The 21,202-nt window shown below is 46.2% G+C and overlaps 2 protein-coding genes across 4 annotated transcripts in view; one reads left to right on the forward strand and one right to left on the reverse strand.

Moving 5' to 3' along the window:
- Window positions 1–6,102, forward strand: LOC122180726 (interleukin-15 receptor subunit alpha-like). The gene is made up of 8 exons (XM_042872587.1): window positions 1–105; window positions 1,896–2,087; window positions 2,193–2,258; window positions 2,770–2,922; window positions 3,099–3,128; window positions 3,396–3,453; window positions 3,558–3,874; window positions 4,360–6,102. Exons 1-7 carry the CDS (start codon window positions 39–41, stop codon window positions 3,667–3,669), a joined length of 678 nt encoding a protein of 225 aa, XP_042728521.1. The 5' UTR covers window positions 1–38; the 3' UTR covers window positions 3,670–3,874; window positions 4,360–6,102.
- The window catches only part of FBH1 (F-box DNA helicase 1), a 24,685-nt gene continuing 8,124 nt past the window's right edge, over window positions 4,642–21,202 (reverse strand). For all 3 annotated transcript variants that reach the window (XM_042872583.1, XM_042872586.1, XM_042872584.1), the window contains exons 9-22: window positions 19,769–19,863; window positions 18,406–18,574; window positions 17,214–17,442; window positions 16,187–16,274; window positions 15,969–16,055; window positions 14,267–14,403; window positions 13,107–13,206; window positions 12,697–12,818; window positions 12,275–12,350; window positions 10,534–10,731; window positions 9,809–9,934; window positions 8,269–8,375; window positions 7,435–7,563; window positions 4,642–6,514 (exon numbers count right to left, since the gene is read on the reverse strand). In XM_042872583.1, the coding sequence (XP_042728517.1) occupies window positions 6,395–6,514; window positions 7,435–7,563; window positions 8,269–8,375; window positions 9,809–9,934; window positions 10,534–10,731; window positions 12,275–12,350; window positions 12,697–12,818; window positions 13,107–13,206; window positions 14,267–14,403; window positions 15,969–16,055; window positions 16,187–16,274; window positions 17,214–17,442; window positions 18,406–18,574; window positions 19,769–19,863 (1,783 nt within the window). In that variant the 3' untranslated portion in view covers window positions 4,642–6,394. The remainder of the gene's footprint in view (window positions 6,515–7,434; window positions 7,564–8,268; window positions 8,376–9,808; window positions 9,935–10,533; window positions 10,732–12,274; window positions 12,351–12,696; window positions 12,819–13,106; window positions 13,207–14,266; window positions 14,404–15,968; window positions 16,056–16,186; window positions 16,275–17,213; window positions 17,443–18,405; window positions 18,575–19,768; window positions 19,864–21,202) is intronic.

The raw sequence follows: 21,202 nt of genomic DNA on the forward strand, positions 1-21,202 counted from the left end.
AGCGCTGAGTCCCCCCGCCCGGCCCGAAACCTCCGCCCATGGATCGGCTGCTGCTGCTCTGCGCTGCTCTCGCCCTATTTCTGCCTTCTAGCGCCTCGGACAGCGGTAAGCAGAGCGGTGCGAGGGCTCTCGGCTTGCTGGTGGGAGTACGCGCGTCTCACTCGTGCTCCTACGGGTGTCCTCGATTTACTCGTGGGTATTGGAGTGGAGACACACGCTGCGCCATGGGGTGAATCACAGGGCTCTCCGCGTGGCTGTGCTGCACATAGATACTCCGGGCTTCCCTCTTGGTGCCCACGCAGCACCCACTCATGACCAGGATCCCCTCGTGGTGTCCATGGGGTGCCCACAGTGTACCTCAATTGTCCCCCCACTGGGTGCCTGTAACACTCCCCCAGCAGCATCCGTGGAAGCTGGGGGTGATTTTAGGATCTCAGTGCTGCACCACGGACCCATAAGAACCCATAGCATCTGAGTGCTGCACACACAAAGCCATAAGGACCCATAGGACCTGGATGCTGCACCATGAATCCATAAGGACACACAGGATTTGAGTGCTGTACCATGAACCCAAAAGGACCCATAGGATCCAAGTGCTGCACGACAAAACCCAAAGGTCCCAGAAGATCCAGTTGCTGCATCATGATCCCATAAGGACCCATAAAATCTGGATGCTGCACTGTTGACCCACACGATGGACCCATAAGGACCCTCAGGAAATGCATCTCAATGGGATTTCCCCATAGAGACCTCCAGGAAAGACATCTGAATGGGATTTTGTGCTGCACGTTTATCATATGGACTGCCAGGAGATTCATCTCAGTGGTATTTCCTCATATGGATCCCCAGGACATGTATCTCAATGGGATTTTGCACTGTGTGTTTCCTACACAGACGCCCCGGATCTTTCAATGAGGCTTGGTAAACTTTCATGGAAGTGCAGGAAATAGAGCCGCCCGCCAAAAAATCTCTGGGATAGCTTAATGCTCCTTCTTTTTTGCTGCCAAATCTGCAATGTGACAGAAAATGAGCATTTTTTGTAGTGAATCAAGCACAGAAGAGCATTCCCTGAAGGCACTGTGCTCCTGCCCTGCCCTTTAAACGACATTCCCAGCAGTGGTGATTCAATCAGGATCATGATTTGGGGCAGAAAGCACCACTGTGGGCTAATTGTGGCTATGCATCCCCAAAGAGGGGATTCTTCAGTGTCTAATGGTTGTGAGTTTCCACTGATGGGATTCTCCAATGTTTAACAGCCGTTGTGCATTCCCACATCTGGGATTCTCTGGTGTCTAGTGGTGGTTGTGCATCAGTTCCCAGAGAGGGGATTCTGCATTGTCTAACTGTGGTTTTATCTCACGCATTCTGGGATTTCCTGCCTTTGGGAAGGGTGTGGGATACTCATGTGGCAGCAGCTGGCCTTATCCTTTGGTTTCTCCCATCTCCTGGCTCAGTGTCTGCTCCTTGGCACCATTGCCAGCCCATGTCATAGCGTCGTGGTGCTGCTGTCGGTGGGATGCTGTATACTGGTGGGTTGGAGAATGTCTGGGAGCAGGTGGGAATGCCCAGAAGTGTCTCTGGCCTCCGCCATGTTTCCATCCCTGTCCCTATTGCTATCATGTTCCTTTCCTCATTGCCATCATGCTTTCATCCCTATTGAGCTTCTATCCCCATTGCCAGCATGCTCCTCCCCCTATCATTCCCCTCTCCATGGGATGGCCACAACTGCAGCCTCAACTCCTGCTCAAGAGCCCACACATCATAGAACCAAAGAATCATAGAATCAGTAGGGACCCACGAGGAGTCCAACTCCTGGCTCCACGTAGGACCACTCAAAATCCAGGCAGCTCTGACATTCCCGTTGTCATCTCCTTTTCCATTTGCCCCATCCGCAGCGGTGCGATGCGGCCGTCCCAAGGAAGTGGCCAATGCGATCATCGACGCGGGCGACACGGAGCTGCTCCACACCAGCCTGCGTTACACCTGCAAGCTGGGCTACAAACGCAAAGCTGGCACCTCCACCCTCATCCAGTGCGTCCTCCATCATGGCAAGCCTGTCTGGACGTCCACTGAGCTGCAGTGCATTCGTAAGTGGTCGTGCCTCCAGAGATGGGACGCATTGGGATGGGCTGAAGGAGGACTAAGGGTGGTATTGCTGCTGCTGATGGTGTCTTTGTTGTGTTTACCCAAAGGGGATCCGGCTCTACCTCTGCAAACCCCAAGCCCTGAGCTCTCGACAGTGAGGACAAGCCAAAGAGGTGAGGAAGAGATGAATGTGGCAAAAAACTCAACTATTGTGGCGTGGGAAGCAAAATAGAATCAGAGGGTCATAGAACTGTAGAATCACTAAGGTTGTAAAACACCTCTAAGATCATCCAGACCATCAACCCATCACCACCATGCCCATTAAGCCATGCCCCTGAATAGAATCACAGTCATTAAGGTTAGAAAAGACCTGCAGTATCATCGAGTCCAATCACCAACCCAACCCCACCATGACCACTAAGCTGTCCCTAAATAGAATCACAGAATCATTGTGCTTGGAAAAGAGCTCCAACATCATCAGGCCCAACAACCAACCCAACCCCACCATGCCCACTAAACCATGTCCCTAACTGCCACATCTGCCCTCTTCTTGACTACAGGGAATTATCCCATTTCAAAGTGATTGAGATGTACCAACCCTTGCCACGTCCAAATTAAAACACTGCATAGTGACCAGAGCGCGCTGCCCTAAATTAAATGGTTTTACAACATTCCCCCCTGCAGGAACCAACACCACTTCAGCAGCACTGCCTGTGCCATCACCAGAGACATCTGTGCCACCGGCAGTGCCTGAACCACCAGAGATGCCTACACCAGGAGAGGGGACAGCACTGGGGACAACCCCACTGCCCACCATCCCCATAGACAATACTACAGGTGAGGAGATAACCCACTGTGTTTCCATAGCCAAGGGCCCTTTCTCTTCTTCAATACAATTTTTCCCTTCTCACCAACCTTTTAAATAAGATCCTCCCTGATACTTCTCCTCATTTCTCAGGCTTCCCTAGCTCTGCAGCTGAAATCTCTACTCTTTTTTTTTTTTTTTTTGGCAGTTTCCACCCAGACTGTGGCCTCTTCCATTGGTAAGCATTGCTGGGTTGATGGTAAGAACAAGCTGCTTTGGTTTTTTTTTTTTACCCTAAAAAAAAACCAACATGGGCTGTGTGAGGTTTATGCCATAATTGAGGGCAATGTTTCCAAGAGGGGCAGCGTGCAGCACCCTGATTTCTTCCCTTGGCAAAGAGGATACCTTGAAAATGCACTGTAACAGTTGTGTGTAGTGTAGTTTTGACTGTTTTCCAATGATGAGCATTGGAAGATGCTCATCATCTGCCTTGTTTCTCCTTTAGGGGTCTCAATTCTGCTTGTTGTTAGTGTTGCGGGATTCTGCTACTGGAGGATGAAAATGTAGGTTTGTTGAGCATCGTGTGGCCCGTCCACAAGACTCATTGCTTTCCTGAAAGCTGTGGAAGACCCTGTGGGCACTGCTGACACATCTCTCCCATCCCTAGGCACGCACAGCAGAGCTATGTGGTGGCGGTGATGGCCATCCCCATGGTGGCTCCCAGTACCACAGTAGAGAACGATGAGATGTTGCCACCTGGTGACATCCCCATGGGCTGAGCACCCAGCACAGAGCACATTGGTGTACCTACCAGCCCAGCTAGCCAGGAGGATGCTCGAAGCTTGGTGCTTCCCCAAGTGGCAGTGGCATGAGACATGTCCCCACGCCCCCAGCTGGCCTTCGAACGGAGCATCTTCACTCCAGGGACATGTAGCTGCTCTCCTCAGCCTGAACAAGTGGATGGGATCACTCCAGTGCCAAGAGGTGAGTGGTTATCCTATCATTTGGCTCAACGAGCAACTCAAGTTGGCGTAAACTCAATGGAAATCCTAAATGGGAGCCAAAATTAGGCTAAGCACCCAAGCAGGGCTGGAAAAGTTACCAGGATGGGATGCAAGGGACAGAGCAAGGCCATTAATACGGCACCCATGGGTGGCCTGAGCCCATAGATGGTGCCCATCCTCTTGCAGACTGGGAGGCCATGATCAACGTGGTCCAGGCTGCTTGCCCTAGTAAAGGACTTTTGTGGTACGGAGGATGGAGTTTGGGTGCTGGGGCTGAAGGCAGGCTGTGTAAGTAAAACCATTCCCTGGCTAGGAGCAAGGCCTGCTGGACACCAGCCCCATCCTTAGAGGTGCTTTAACCCCAAATTGCCCCCCAAACACAGAAAGCAGCACTGCTTAGGGTCAACAGAGACCCAGGTGAGTATCCCCCCATTGTACCTTGACTCCCTCCCTGCTCTCTTCCAGCCATTCGGTCATGAACCAACAACCACTGCAAAGGGCTTCAGCTCTATCACCACTTCAGAGGTCATCCCCTCGTCCACACTCAGGGATCTTCGGGGGCAATTTCAGCGCTGATGCCAGCTGCTTGCAGGGGACTGCATTTGGGAGTGATTTGCTACAAGCACTACCAAAGCCTGAAGACAAGGACATGGCAATGATATCTGTTGTTATCCACTAATTTCCCTCCCCCCTTGCTACAAACTGGAGGTTTTGTACTGATGTTTTATACATAAAGGGTATATATTATAATGTAAAAATACGCACAGAGTGGCTGATTCTTTAGTTGGGTGTCTTGCCAGCCACAATGATGGGGAGGATAGTGGGAATGCTGGGACAGACAGGAGCTGGTTTGGAGTGAAATGCATCCCTGTAACAGCCAGGGCTTGCTGGCGGTCTTCCAGGTAGGACTGAACCAGAGGAAAGGAGACATTCCATGACTGCAGCTCCTCACTGATGGGTATAGTGAACACCAAAACTCTGCATGGGTAGAAGTTGGCTTTGAACAACGAGGATGGGTGGCTCATGGTTGAATACAGAGCTGCAGCTGCAGCAACCCACTGCAAACTCTAAATGAGCACTGCCATCCTCTAGAGGCAAAGGGTGAAGGCAAAGTGGGGGATCATCACCCATCTGGCTCAGGTGGAAGGCAAAAAGGGCTTCATCAGCTAGCTGGAAAGCCAACCCAATGTGTTCTTTCCTCACTTGTCCTCGTGTTTGTTTCACTGCTTTGGACTGTCACTTTTCTGTGAAGACACATGATAAAACAAGGTTTCCTACAAGCCCCAAATGCCATGGGATGGTTGGACAAGAGATGGAAGGGAATGCTGGAGGTCTATGGTCCTGTGTCTGCAAGAGCTTTGCAGTTGTATTCAAACTTTCAAGTTTCGAGCAAAGTTACCTGCAGTTTTGATAAGCAGAAAGTCTTCCCGGAGTCACTGCTTCAAAAGCAAAAGGAGAGCCAACAAAATAGCTGCCATTCCACAAATAACAGTGGAAGTCAACAGGATGTGGGAGCCTTCAACAAACATTGCTCATGGCTCCAGGCTGAACGCCAAGATCACGCCTCTACCTAAACTGGTTTCACTTTTGATCTGTGTATGATGTGGCCTCCGGGACAACAAGCCAAGGTGTTATCTTCAGGCAGGCAGCATAAGCCACCCTCTGATTGACAGGGTCACCATTCTGCTGGTACCATTGCTATTGTGATGGCTGAAAAACAAATATAACCCAGGAAGACTTCTTAATGGGTGAGGAAAAAACAAATCATTAAAGCAGTTGGGTTTTTTTGCCACAAACTTTATCTCTGTATTAAAAATGTTCTCTGGCTTCTTTCTGATCAGCTGTGTTAGACTGGAATTAAATTGAAGCAGTCCTTCAAATGCAGCCTCTCTTCCCTCAGTGCTTTGCTACAAAGAAATTAAGCCTGAAGAAACTTCTTGGCTGCAAGTAAGGCAAATGACTTAAATTCAGCTGGGAGAGATTATGACTTCCTTCTTCCCCAGCGATCCAGAACTGACAGTGAAAATGTCCCAGTTGAAACAGGCTCTGGGAAAAAGTTCATTTTCTAGGAACAACAAGTTTTTCTGGGTACTTCCCAGCATCAAGCTCCTCTTTTGTTGGATGAGGATTTCCCTGAGGCACAAAGTGGTAGAAAAGGCAGGGAAACCCCAGCAGCTTTGTCACTGAAAGTATTTTCCTGGAGATGGAGAGGATGGATGAGTAGTGCTCAAAAAAAAATAAAATAAAATAAAAAAGCTGTCCTGTCCAATAGACTGTGCTGTGCATATTCTTCGTTGCAGTGATGCAGGTCACCCTGACCAGCTCGTGCAGGGCTTGAGAAAAGGTCTCACCACTCCATATAGACAACCTGGATGGTTCCTCTTGGAGCTGGTCCCAAGAATCCAACCTGATTTTGGAGCATGGATGTGACAGCAGTTGTCATCCTGCATTCAGCACAGCTCTGGGATGAGGCAATGGCTCTGGGACTTGCAAGGCTTCGTTAGAGTACGATGGGCTCTTCATAAAGTGCTGGGAGGAAGGCCAGGGGTGTCATAGTGCCAAAATGCTTCTGCACACAGGAATAGCAAAGGTAGCCACCCATATTCCTGCTGCCGTTGCTCTGTGGGGGAAAAAGATTTGAGAAAAAAGTGAGGCTGGAGGAATGCAGCCTCCTGCTCCCAGCCCTGGGCTCAACCTACTGGGTCAGATAAGAGTGCAATGATGTGCCCAAAGTATCTCCTACCACCTCCCATGCAAAGGAATCCACTGCGGGACAGTTTGCTTAATAGCTGCAAGCAAATGTCTCCACGCAGGTTTTCTCTGGGGAGGAAGAGGATGCATGGCCAGGCAGTTGATATTTCCTCTCATACATGTACATGGCTCTTTGCAATGATAGGGAGTGAATCCTGCTCTTATCGCTGCCTATATTCCCTGCTGATGGATCAGAGCCATCTCTTATTTCCTGTCCCAGACATGGAGACCCACTGGATTTACCATGTGTTATGTGACTGCACTTTCTGAGTGAAGATCAACCCCAAAGCCATAAGGTGGAACTCAAGCCAAAACCGGACCCAAAAATCAGATTGTCAGCCTCTTGCTAGTTCACACACAGCTCCTGGCAGGGACAAAGCACGCTCTGTTCATCTCTAGGCAGATGTTTGATGGCCTCTGCAGAGTGAGGCAGATGCCCCAAGACAAACTGGGGTACGACACAAGAAAAAGCCCCAAAACGCCTCCACTTGAGACCACAGTCTCATGAGAGAGGTCAAGACCAGAGTGACTCTGTAGGAACTGCACCACTATCCCAAAATCATGTATTCAAGAGGTCAGAAATTAAGGGCTGAGCCACAGGACACTCCTTGCTCACTTCCACAGAAACTTAGCACTGAAGTTGTCCCTTCCCCTGAGATAGCTCAGAATGATGCCAGCCATCCCATGGCAAGAGCACCCTGTGAAGTCTCGTGATTGAAAACCATGATCTTATAGGTCTTCGTGGCTTGCTTGCTCAAGAAAAAGAAGCAGTGTTTGGAGGGGACATACATGAATCAGAGGCAGCTTCTTCACAACCAGCCTGGTGCCAGATTGCAACGTCTGTGTACACTGTTGTGCAGAACAAGCAACCCCGGTCTTCACAGCCTCACCCATCAGCTCCACTCGAAGGAAGTGCTCCTAGAAGACAAGAAAAGCAGAACAACAATAAAATAGCACTCACAGGGAGCTGAGATATGGGAACAGTTGATTTTTTGGAGTTAATTTTGTTGGTTTTTTTTTTGAGTGCCCTGGGAAATGACTTGCAACAGGGCGTGCTTATAAAAATACTGCCAAAAAGTGCCTAGTGACCAAGCAGAACTCAATGGCAGCTGGCAAGGAAGGAAGCAAAGTAAGGGCACTGCAACAGAAAAGGGAACCTTGCTCTGAGGTAAGGAGGAAGGCTATGAAGGCAACGTCCAAAAAGGATTGGGGAAAAACACTGCACCACTGGAACTGTTTGTCTTGCTACTGAAAGCGCAGTGCAGAGCAGTGGGAATTGTGCACAGTGCTCTCAGCTATTGAGGAGGTTGTAGTCCACCCTCAGCATGAATCTCAAGGTGATCTCACTATAATCCTATTTTAAGTTCCTCCATCACAAAAGACCCTCCAAATGTCCTTGCAGACACTCAAGGTCAAGTTGGAGCAGGCTCTGAGCAACCTGATTGAGGAGTCTCTGTTCTCTGCAGGGAGGATGGATGAGATGCCTGCTCTGTTACACATCAGGCAGTGCTGCTCAGCCAAATTGATGGGTTTGCTTTGGAGCAACGTGCCACAAAGTGCAGCTATCAGAACCCCACGTTGCCCTGCTCCAGGTTTCGCACACTTTGGAAGAATTTCACTTACCCCTGCCAATGCCAAAAGGTGCTCCAGGGACTGTGACATTAACAAGCATTTCTTTGCACGTGTCACTGCAACATAAAGCAGGTTCCATTCATCCTCAGGATGCATGCCTAGATAGAAGGAAAGATCATAAATGCACAGCTCTGTCATGCTGTAACTTCAGCTGGCGTACCTGAAATGACACCAGGAGCTTTTTTAGGAAGCTTGCCCTTGCAAACAGAGCTGCCAACAAGCCCTCCGTTTTCCTGCTGACTGGAAAGCTTGAAAAACTGTAAACATGTTTTGGATTTCTGGATAAAAAACTAAGGAATGACTGAGAAGTTGATTAAGAAGGAGAGAAGATGCGAAACGAAAGTTTTTTAGCTGGAAAGTGTGATGTATTATCTGGCTCTTTGCAAATAGCAAAATAACTAATTAGATAACTCATCACCAGAGCTTGAAGATGCCACTGGAATAAATAAGAATACTTTTCTAAATAACTTCTGTTCTCAAATTCTGATCAATTTAGTCCAACGCACTGAGACACTGGGAAAGGCTTAATAACTGATTCAGAATCTCTGCCCCCTATAGAATTTTTTTTTCTAATGAAGGATTTGAAAGAGGCACATTAGAATGACGTTTGACAGGTCTTTTCCAGTACAATATCATTATTTTTTATGCAGATCCTGAGGCAGAGAAAGATTCAATGACATTCTCAGGGCCAGACAATGAGTCAGAGGCAGAAATGGTGAATGAATGGCAGTCTTGACTCAGGGACTGTGGCTTACACAAGTGGCTTTCACTCCTCTTGTCACCAAAGGTCCCAGCATATCCTAATCCAATTGCTTCTGCATAAAGGGTGCAACTGTGGGAGAAGAAGATGGGCTCCCAACCACATCTGGTTGACCTTGGGCTTAGCATGACCTGCATGAAGCTACTGATGAATACGTTGTCCTTGATGGGCCAGCTCCTTGGGGACAGTTTTGACAAACAGCTTCTAATTGGCTATGTTGTCATTCATTATCCTGGAAGAAAGTTGTGGGCAGGGTCAGGTGAAGGCTTTCCTGCATGATTTTCCACTGATACAGACTGATGTTTAATTTCAAATGCCATTTCAAATGCCATTGGCTTCATGGGGTGACAATGGCTATCTTGGAGATTAGAAGTCCTGCAGCACAGTGGTAATGCATTGGAATAGGCTGCCCAAGGAGGTGGTGGAGTCACTGTCCCTGGAGGTGTTCAAGAAATGTGGAGATTTAGCACTGAGGAACATTGGTTAGTGGGCATGGTGGGGATAAGTTGGTGTCGGGCTTAAGCTTGGTGTTCTCCTACTGTCAGAGAACAACGTGATTCTGTGACTTGTTAGAACAGCACAGCAAGACCAGGAAGGTGCTACATGGCTCACAGCAGTGCCTTTCCCAAGCGTGGCCTCTCTGTGCTGCCAGAGAACTACAAGATCAAATGATTTCTAGAACAGCACAACCTTGCAAGATAAGCACCAGCATCATGCTTTGTTTCTCCATTTTCAGGTCAGGATGGGTGCCACACACAGGTATTCCCTTACCAATAATGAATTGAGGTCTTCCCTGGTTATTGTCTCTGGGACATGGTACATCCACAAAGTCATCTGCAACCAGCACTGTGTCAAACTCCAGGCCTTTGGCTTGGTGGACGGTGCCTATTAGGTAATCTGTAACCAGAGCACATAATAAAAAAAATTAAGAAAAAAATAAAAAAGAAAAAATTATCCATGTTGCTGCAATGATTTATATTTTTAATTTCACAATGATTCCACATGCATTTCACCTCTCCCCAAACACAAACTGGGAGCACAGCACTGCTAATAGGATTGTAGATCGCTACAGGCAACTTCCCAGCCAAGGGTGATGTCTGGCTATCAGCAGCCTGAGCCCCAGCCCCAACTCCCAACCAGGAACACACTTCATTTGGTGAATTATCATTGCTTTGTTGCCCATCTCAAAAATCCAGAAAGCTGAAGGGCAAATGCAACAGCAAGCACAAAAAAGCAGAACAAAGTCCTAGAGCTTTCCATTTGTATTGCACCCAGAGCTTTATTTGCCACTAGCAAAGCCACATTAAGCAGCCCTTTGATGGCAGGCTCATCGTCCTGAACACCTGGAAACTCAGATACACCTTACTGTCTTACTTTCTTTCTCCCAGAAAAGACCAACTTCCTCCAACCTTTTTGCAGAACGAGGCGGATTCAGCACTGAAGCTGTGCTGAGAAAAGCCCTGAACTTGTTTCTTTGTGACACAGCTTGGCTTCACCTGCCATAGCTTCTTGCAACACGTGGCTGCTCTCGATCTTCCGCACCAACTCAGGGATCTCCTCTTTGAACTTCTCCACTATCCTAATCTTCATTTCCAGCTCTTTGTCATCAACACGCGTTGCATAATTCTTCAAACCAATGAAGCCCTCGTTTTCTTCCCATCTCTTGATAAAGGAGTCGTTTATCACAAGGTTTGCTGAAGGAAAAGTAACAGATACGTGTCTATTTAACAGGCACATTTTGGGGTGGTTTGTTTTTTATTATTTCTCATCAAATCTCAGAGTAAATATTAGAGAAGGTGAGTGTGCAGCAGTGCATGGACTGCTGCTGTGGGATGCAAGGGCTTGGGATACACTCCTTGCTCTGTCACTGCTGTGATCATACAATGGCTTTAGTTGGAAGGGACCTCAATGATCACAGAATCGTAGCAGAGGTTGGGTTGGAAGGGACCATCACAGAATCACACAGAATCACAAGGTTGGAAACGACCTGCAAGATCATCCAGTCCAACCACCCTCCCATTCCTATCAGTGCCACAAGCTACTAAACCATCTCTCGTAGCTCCTCATCCAGGCACCTCTTGAACACTACCAGGGATGGCGACTCCACCACCTCCCTGGGCAGCCATTCCAGTGCCTGACCACCCTTTGAGAGAAAAAGTTTCTCCTAACATCCAACCATAAAGACCATAGAATGGGTTAGAAGGGATCTTAAAGATCACAGAATTCTAGAGTGGCTTAGGTTGGAAGAGACCTTAAGGACCACAGAACCATAGAAGAGGTTGGGTTAGAAGACCATAGGATCATAGAAGAGGTTGGGTTGAAAGGGCCAGTAAAGATTATAGAAGCTGATGGATTTGAGGAAGGAGCAACAGGAAAACATTCATGAGCTCACTCATTCCTGTTGCTCAGGAGTTTCCTAAAAAGGCTGCAAACCTTTCATCCCTGGGGTAATTTGTAAATCAAGGGGAAAAGGTTCTGAGCAATCTGAAAACGTTCTATTGGAACTTCAGAGCCTGGAGTAGGAACTCAGGGACAGCCCCAGGGCCCTTCCAACCTGCATTATTCCCTCCTTGTACCCACACAGCAAGGAGTTTTCCCAGTAACTCATGTTCCAATGATCAGTAATAACATGCCTACAATCATCTGCAGCAGTAATCATTTGCTTCTCTATGCTATATAACAATGCATACAAATTTCTGCCAATTCTGCACATGAATTTCTGCCAACAATGCATGTGAAATTCTGCAGATTTTAAAGAAATGACTCATTTCCTACATGATGCCAACAGAGAAAAAGAATTGTGATAGAGGATACAACAAATGAGAATTTAAAACAGCAACAGCAAAACCCAACAACAACAAAAACGAATGGGCTCAATGATCCTTATGGGTCCTTTCCAACTTAGGATATTCCACCGTTCTATGAATCCCAAAATAGGACTGAAAAACAGAATCAAATCAAAGGGAAAACATCCTAAAGTACTTGCTTATATCAGTTAATTGGTCTCTTGGAGTCAAGACAAGGCATTGCAGAAGGCATTGCTGTGGAGGGCTCCCTAACAGACCCCACAGTTTCTGTAGGAATTCAGTTTGCCACAGACCACTGCATGAGGAAATATAAAATAAAACACCTAGAAGCCTTCCATCACCCCAGCAAATAGAGAAACACCAGTGCTGCTGTAGGGAAGCTCACAGACAAAAGGGTGAGGATACACTGTCTGTGATTCTATGTACTCACCTTTCGCCCGTTCGTCTGCAGGTTGACTGAGCTTCCAAATATCATAGATTTTGCTCAGGCCAAAACGCACAAGTCCCTACAATGAAAAAAAAAAAACCTAAAAACCACAACTATTTGGCTTAATATATACAAGTAAAGGTGCTGCCCAGAGTTTATTTTGCATCTCTAGGTGCAGAAGAACATCTCAAATTAAATCACAGCTCCCTGTGTTTCGGAGCGTGAAGATGAACGACTCTTCTGAGGCTTCTGAAATGTGCAGCACTCAAATGTCCCTGCACTTCACATATGAATTTCTGCAGACATGCACACACAGGAGCTGCTTACACTCAGAAGATCAACCACAGCTATTTCAAGGTGTTGCTGTTGCTACAAGTGCTGACAGGCTTGGGGATGTGCACGATGTGTTGGCAATTTTCCCTTACCCCAATGATGTGTATTTTAATCTGCCTCTCTCTTCCAGCAAGCTTTGCAGCGTCCTCAAACACAGTGAAATTGCTTCGTGACAGCATTGTTATCTTCCCTTCCATGTTGCCTCTGATATCACCTGCACAAAGACACTGCCAGTTAGTGGGTATCTGAAAAACAAAGATCCTCATAAATCAGGATTAATCCAGAGATGCTTTGTTTGTTATCACAGAATCATAGAACGGTCTGGGTTGAAAAGGACCACAATGATCATCCAGTTTCAACCCCCCTGCTGTGTGCAGGGTTGCCAACCACCAGACCAGGCTGCCCAGAGCCACATGCAGCCTGGCCTTGAATGCCTCCAGGGATGCAGGTCTGCTACTCCTGGGCACTGAACAGAACTGTGTGGTGCAAGGATACAACTTACCCTCTTGGTTTCCACCCACTAATGTCCTATCCCTGATGCCCTTGCAGACATCCAGAATGGTTGCTCCAACATAAGCTATTTCAGGACCAAATCTGAAACTCTATATGGAAAAGTGAAGGAAACAGCATGAAAAGATGTAATAACCTACAACAGCATTACTATACATGGAGCATACAGCTCTCACCAAACTTCTGGACAACATTTCTCTTAGAAAAAGCACCCAAATCCCCTCAAATTATTCCAAGAAATCACTCTTCCAGCTAAGGTAATAGGAACTGTGCTGTGAGATAAGACTATCATATAGGGGCAAAAGATGGTTTTCAGCCTCTCTACTTCAATAAGACTCTTTCCCAGTAGGGATATGTCATAGCTGTCCTGTGGGCAGGGACAAGAGCCTCTGCTCCTGTGTAACTGTCCCTGCTTGCTGCCCCTTGGCAAGGTGCAAGAAAGAAAAGGCAGCTTACATGGACAGGCTTTTTTATGGCAGTTCTGGCTTAGGAGCTGGCTGCAGTAGAACCTGTCTTGTTGGTTTAAGCTGATTTATTCTGCAAAGAGTCCTAAAGGTGCCTCCTTTACATTAGCTGTGAAAACTATGTAGCCACATGGCTAAAGAGGCCAAAAAATGAAACAGGGAGAGCTTTCTGTTAGAACAACAACAGATTAGATAACCCAGCCTGGAAATGCAAACATCATGTGTACAGAAAGAAAGAGGGAGATCTCTTTGGGGGTAAACTCAGATTGGCTGATGCTGCTTATGAAACTCAAGCCCTTGGTAGATGAACAGGGCAGGAGATATCATGGACAAATAGTACAAGCAAGGAGGGTATCTACCCCTGCACACTCAATAGGAGCTAAGAACTCAAACAAAAAGAGAAGATGTCCTCAAAATGGGCCATTCATTAAGGTCTACACTCCACTGCCAATTTTTCAAGCCACAAGATCACTCCAGTAAGAGGCACAATGGGTGTGGAGTTTGAAGATGACACCACTAATCCAGGCAAGGCAAATACTCCATGACCATGAACTTGAGAGGCCTGCTAGACACCTTCTGAAGGACATTTTCCACCCTATTTGTGATCCACCCAAAGCAGACCCTCGTCATGGCTTAGTGAGCACAGTAGTGATGGGTTGTTAGTGATTCCATGAACGTAGGCTCTTACCTGGGTCAAGTAGTAGATATGGGTATGAGGCACAGTGTAGAGGGTATTGACAGCACCTCGGAAGGAATAAATCTGCTGATGGGGGTCTCCTACGAGGACGACACCACATGTCTGTGACAGCACAATATCCACAATGGCTGCAGAAAAAACAAGAGCATTAGAAGAGGGCCTGCTAACAAAGTCAGAGTGAAATTTGTGTTATTTTGTGCCTGTAGATCTCTTTCCTGACAACTTATGGTACTTAAGAAAGGGTTAACACAGCTACAGAAGAAAGCAAGTTGTGGAAGAGCAATGAGAAGAGTTCAGCTCACTGAGAACTCTATAAGCAACCTCCCACTATTTTAGTCTGAGAGTTTTTTCCTGGACTGGGACTGCACATTATCTGAATCCCACATGTGTGAGCCCAGCACAAATCCACCACCCAGCCTCACTGACCTGGATGTTGACTTAGGGCACACACTACAGTGAAGCACTTCAGTTCATAGAATCATAGGGATTGGAAGGGACCTCTGGAAATAGTCCAGTCCTGCGACAGCAGGTTCTCTACACTGCCAGGTTAGTTGAGCATTGATTTCCCCTTGGTGAATCCATGTTGACTACTCCTGATAACCTTCTCTTCCACTTGCTTGGAGATGACATCCAGAATAAGCTGTTCCATCACAAAGATTTAATTCCAAGTGGGTCTCAGCCTTCCTTGCTACATTCCTGCATGCTCTGACAGTGTTCCTATATTGCTCACAAGTGGCCAGACCGATTTTCCATATCCTGTAGACTTTCTTCTTCAGCTGAGTTTTTCCATGATCTCCTTGCACATCCAGGCATTTCTCCTGACACCTTGGATGAACTGGTCTTGAGCTTGGAAAAAGTGGTGCCTGAATGTCAGCCAACACTTTTGTGTCCCCTTAACTTCCAGTTCTGTAACCCATGGGATACCTCCAAGCAGATCCTTGAAGAGGTCAAAGTTGGCTCTTCTGAAGTCAAGGGTTGTAATCCTACTTACTGTCTTGTTTCTTCCATCTAAGAACCTGAACTCCACTATCTCATAGTTGCTGCATCTAAGACTGCCCCCAGCCTTCTCATCTCCAATCAGCTCTTCCCAGTTGGTAAGAACAAGTTCCAGCAGCACATCTTCTTGTTGGCTCCTCCACCACTTGCATTAGAACGCTGTCTTCCATGCATTGCTGGAACCTCCTGGACTGTGCGTGCCTGGCAGTTTTGCTCATCCAACAAATACCAGGATGATTGGAGCCCCCCAGAAGAACCAGTGCCTGGGATCATGAAGCTACTTCCAGCTGTCTGCAGAAGGCCTCACCAACTTCCACCTCCTCATCGTGTAGCCTGTAGTATACACCCACAACAGTAGCACCCATATTAGTCTGTTGCTTAATTCTCATCCTTAAGCTCTCCACGCATTCATTATTCACTCCTAGGCAAAGCTAAAACCTCCAAGTTCAGGTCTCCAAAGAATACAAGTGGGAGATGGTCTGATGAAGCCCTTGAGCTGATTTAACAGCTGCTGAAAAGACAAAGCCATCTTCTGCCCCTCTTCCTGTGTTCTTCAGCACACAATTCAGTCCGCTTTGATCTCCTTAGAGAACCTACTCAACATGCTTTGCAGCAGGGAGCTACTCCTCCTATACCCTGGCAAAGAAAGCCAACAGGAAGGTTAACCTAGGAAGGCTGCAGATGCTTTCCCACTTACCTGGCGTGCAGTCCTGTGCTTCATCAACAAAAATGGCATCATATCCCAAAAGCTGAGGCTTACTGAGCTGCCAGAGTTTCAAATACCCTGAGGAAAAGAGAGAGGGTTATTTGCTTGTCTTGATATCTTAAGAACAGCAGCTTCTAGCCCTACCATTTGCTTGGTAGTTGCATGACTGCTCACTACCTGAAGGCTATTTGACATCTATATGCTCTTACCATCACAAGTGATCTTGTATTTCCTCTCTACATCTCCATCCAGCTTCTTCATGTTGTACCATATCTCTTTTGCTTCTTCCACATTGATCTAAAAAAAAAGAAAACAGAAGGGTGTGGAGAGGTTGTTTTGAGCAGAAATAAAGTCCAGGCACAGTAAAACTGGAAATGGTAGAGTGGCTGGTAAAAGCCAATCACGAGCTTGCAGTATTTCCTTCTAAATTCCTTCCCTCTTCCCAGAAAACTTCTGAACTGAACTGCAGATTGGAATTCTGCCATCTGGGCTGGACCTGATCACAAACGATCAATGCAGAGCAGAAAGCTTTATCTTCACAACTCCAGCCCATTGTCTGCAATGTCAGACCTTTAAGAGTTGTTGACATATGTTTGTAGTCCAGATTAGAATGTTTGGGTTTGGTTTTACTTATCAAAATGACAAATGAAATGTTTCTTGTGTTCACACATAATATCACACCACTGCTCAGGCACTGATACAAATGCATGCCAATCTTTTTTCATTCTGCCTTGTAAGGAAGAGACATTTGCAATGAGCAGCAAGAGATGTCAATCTACTCTCTAGATACCACCTGTGCAAGCCATCAGACTCCAGTTCCTTTGGATTTGGCACCAGAGGAAAAACATTTTCTGACAGTCAGTTCTGAAGCATGAAAGCTTGTGAACAATGAAATATGGGATGACTACAGCCCACAGTCTACAGCTCTTGCAGAAATATGCAAGGGAGAATGGTTTTAAACTAAAATGGGAGAGATTTAGGTTAGATAGTAGAAGTTTTTCACACAGGGAGTGGTGGCACACTGGATCAGGTTGCCCAAGGAGGCTGTGGGTGCCCCATCCCTGGAGGCATTCAAGGCCAGGCTGGATGCGGCTGCAGGCTGCCTGGTCTGGTGGTTGGCGACCCTGCACACAGCAGGGGGTTGAAACTGGATGATCATTGTGGTCCTTTTCAACACAGGTCATTCTATGATTCTAAACCTTGCAGCCCAACTCTTCTTTCGACGCAGGTACTCACTCTCTTTTCTTCTGGGCTGACAAGTTTTCTCTCTCCATGGGTGTTTTTGAACCAAATAGGTGTGTGCTCTTCACATATCTCTTCATCTGAAGAGGCAAAAAAGTTTTCAAGGGTCTGTGAGACTGTTTTCCCTCTGATGAAGATAGATTGTCCCTCACGGTTCTGGATGAGAAAACTCACAGAGTATGCTGAGAGCTTCGAGAAGTTCAGTTTGCCTTTCTCTTTATATCTGTGCCATAAAAATTAAGAGATGTTGAAACACACACCAAAATCTCACTGCAGAAGCTAGCCCATGATGCACACTAACGCTCACAGAAGCTGTTTAATGTACCCTTTTTTGACCTGGTAACAGAACACCTTAAAAACCTGTGCCTACTTGTCCTCACTATACTCCTGATGGAGCCACAGACTCATTCATTTTACATATTTTTATAGATAGAATCATAAGGCAGAGAGGTATTCCCATCATTTACCCTTGCAACTACAGAACAACGAAGAGGATTCCCCTCCTCTTCTGTGTCATGGCTCATTTTCCCTTCTGTCTGCAGTGTAGATGTGCCAACATAATCGCTGGTAATGGTGGAAACTGAACTATTAGTACAACTCAGGCTATGAAAAACCCTCCTCTGCTAAAGGAAAGCAAAGTTTAGAGCCACTGAAGTGCAAAGTGAGCAAATTAAGCCAGAAAGAGGGAAAATCCATTCTCAGTGGCTTTCTATCTCCCTGTGAAGTGCTCCTTGGCTACAAACATAAACAGGATGAACAACCTTGAAACAGCTAAGGGACTGACAGGCACACATGGGTGCTAATGCCACTGACCCACCCAACCTGAAAGACTATGGACACAGTAAATCACAGTTTATTTTCACTCAGAGGGGTGGTGACACATTGGAACAGGCTGCCCAATGAGTTTGTGGATGCCCCATCCCTGGAGGCATTCAAGGCCAGGCTGCATGTGGCTCTGGGCAGCCTGGTCTGGTGGTTGGCAACCCTGCATAAAGCAGGGGGTTGAAACTGGATGATCATTGTGGTCCTTTTCAACACAGGTCATTCCATGATTCTATGAATCAGTCTGACTTGAAGCAGATGAAAGAAATCAACTGTCTCTATAATTTTAGCCTTATTGAGTTCAGATCTTCCTTTCCTGCCACCTCTTCCCTTCTCCCATAGGGAATCAAAAAGTCCCACTCACTGTTTGCCAACGCTTCCAAATGCTAATGAGTGAAAAGTCTTGCACGTAACATTCCTGGGGAAGACCAGCCTGCCCCTCTCTGCAACAGCTTTATTAAATGTCACATACAGGAAACTGAGGTCAGCAAACTTCTCTGCGTACTTCACCAACGTTGAGGTCTTTCCTGTACCTGAAGAACAGAGTCACCCAAAAATTATCTATTGTCAAGAATGAATGAACCTGCACACCTTCTGTTAGCATTACAGAGTAGACAGTATAGAGTAGATAATAACAGGACAAGGGGAACTGGTTTTAAGTTGATGGAGGGAAGATTGAGGTTGGATGTCAGGGGGAAGTTCTTTACAGAGAGAGTGGTGAGGTGCTGGAACAGCTGCCCAGAGTGGATGTGGATGCCCCAACCATCCCTGGAGGTGGTCAAGGCCAGGTTGGATGGGGCCCTGGGCAGCCTGGGCTGCTATGAAATGGGGAGGTTGGTGGCTCTGCATGTGGCATGGTGGTTCGAGCTTCACGATCCTTGAGGTCCCTTCCAATCCAAGCCATTTTATGGCTCCATGATTACCATCCTGTATTAACCACACAGTAGGACTATTTGCAGCTAACGGGGATTTATACACTGACTTGAGTGAAATCAGAAGCCACAGAGCGGAGTAGCTTTGAAAATTTACACTCTGCAGCCCAAAAGCTCTGAAATATAATCACTTTGGCTTTCCAATATTCTTGAAGCCAGATCACACATGGAGGTACTGGTTCCCTTGAGAGGCAGCTTGGCAAATGAAACATCAGAATTGCTCTTCTGAATGATTCATGAGTTCCTATAAGTGATGCAGCCCAGAACATGAAAGAAACAGTACCAAAGCATATTTCATCCATGTTTTGCATGTGAATGTGACACTGATACTCTGCTGAATGCCCTAGAGAAAAGTCTGAGGCTTCCAAGACCTTCTACATGCAACACAGATGCAGAAAGCTGAAGCTTTTCTACCACAGCATCATTACATTAATTTAACAAATGCTTTGGCAACCATCCTCATCCACACATTTGGAGAAGGGTAACAAGTTAGTCAGGCTCTTCTTGCACTCTATCTGTTTGTGGTTACATGTAACCTGTCAAGAGTTTGTGAACATCCCCATTCTTGTCATCTGGACACAGTGATTTTGTAGAGACACAGGAAACCACCACCAGAATGCTTAGCACAGCATCCATTGCCTCTGAGCCTCCATAAAGGAAAATCCTCTGCAGGTGAAAGGAGGTAATTTACTTCTCCCTCACCTCTTAAATATGCTTTCTTGGTTTTATACAATGTTCCTTTGCAGTGCAGAGAGCAAGAGCAGGAAATCTCTTGGTTTGTGTTGCTGCTCTTACCTGCAAACGCCATAATTTTCACTATTTGACCACGCTCAATTTTGTGATTCAAAATCCTTTGCTGCTCATGGGTCAGTTTCACTTCAGACAAACTACTAAAAAAAGAAAGAAAAAAAACCTAAGTAAAAGGAATTGAGAATAAACATTCTCCCACATAAATAAATCTAATAGCAGAAGGAAACCTACAATTGATTTATCTCATCCCACAGGCAGGAGGTTGGCACTGGGAGAAGCTAATTATGCAAAAAAGGCAGTACCTTCCAGAGAATAATAAGACTGGAGAGAGGAAAAACAAAAAGTAAACTTTGCAAAAGGTTGTATAGGAAAAGATCCTCTCAAGGGCACTCAGCCAGGCTTTCTTGGCTTAGGCTCATTGAAAGCAAACATCTTAGAGTTCGAGGTGTTTTCTTGCTTCTTTGTTTTCTTGCATGTATCTTAAATTGCTCTCAGATTCCTCAGTGCAGGACATCAACAATCTCAGCCTCACGTGGAAGCTGAGAGCTGTGATTAATGTTCAGAAAGGCATTCAGCACTTCCTGCTGGAGTGCAGTTGTTTTATTCATAAAGGTCTGAAATTTGTCATCAGCCCACAGCATGAACCAGCTCTGCTCCCCCACAGGATGTGGAAAGGTATAAAGGCTTCTCCAGATATCCTTGACATTTCAGCACCTGGCTGCTTTCAGGATTTATTTTCTATTAAAGAAGCAAATTTCTGCTTAGAAAAAAAATAAGCTTGAAAAGGAAGGAACAGAACAAAAGGTCTGGCAAACCATGAAGCAATTAAACCCATCACTTGTTTGCCTTCAATTTTGTTTCCATTATGGTCTCTATCACTGTCATGCAACAGATCATGAATGATTTTATTGGATTTATCTTTTCTAGACCTCTGTGAAGGATGAAAGCATTACTGTGGATGAGGACAAGGAGGCTAAGTGACTCAGTCCAACAGAAGGGGAATCAAGCCTAGCTCTCTAAAGGCCACAAAAGTATTTCACCCTTAAATGCCCTTCCTTTCTAAGAAGCAAGCTACCATCTAGTGACAATTCACAGCAACTGTATGTATAACAGTTAATATGTAACAGTCACCAAACAGGATTCAGAAAAGAGGAGCTGAATCAATGCCCTGCAGCTGTATTCATAGATGAACCTCCATGTCACCTGCACTACAGTATAATTACCAGCATGCCAGCCCTCACTTTGGATGGCTGCAACTTGCATTTCTAGTGGAACTGACTGTTAAAATTAAAGCAGCACTCTCCCCTCTTTCCAAAGCATCTTATCCACAGGGAGAGCACTGATTTGGAAGTATATTTAGCAGTGATTTAGGCTCTGCAATATTTCAGTAGCCATCACTGTGTTCTGCCAACACGCAGAACAAAGACTTCTAAATTCAGTTAACTTAATCTTCACAGATTTAAGGCTTTCCCCTAAGAA

This window comes from Lagopus leucura, unplaced genomic scaffold, assembly GCF_019238085.1.
Source record: "Lagopus leucura isolate 7727_CA_CO unplaced genomic scaffold, USGS_WTPT01 Super-Scaffold_100008, whole genome shotgun sequence".
Taxonomy (NCBI): domain Eukaryota; kingdom Metazoa; phylum Chordata; class Aves; order Galliformes; family Phasianidae; genus Lagopus; species Lagopus leucura.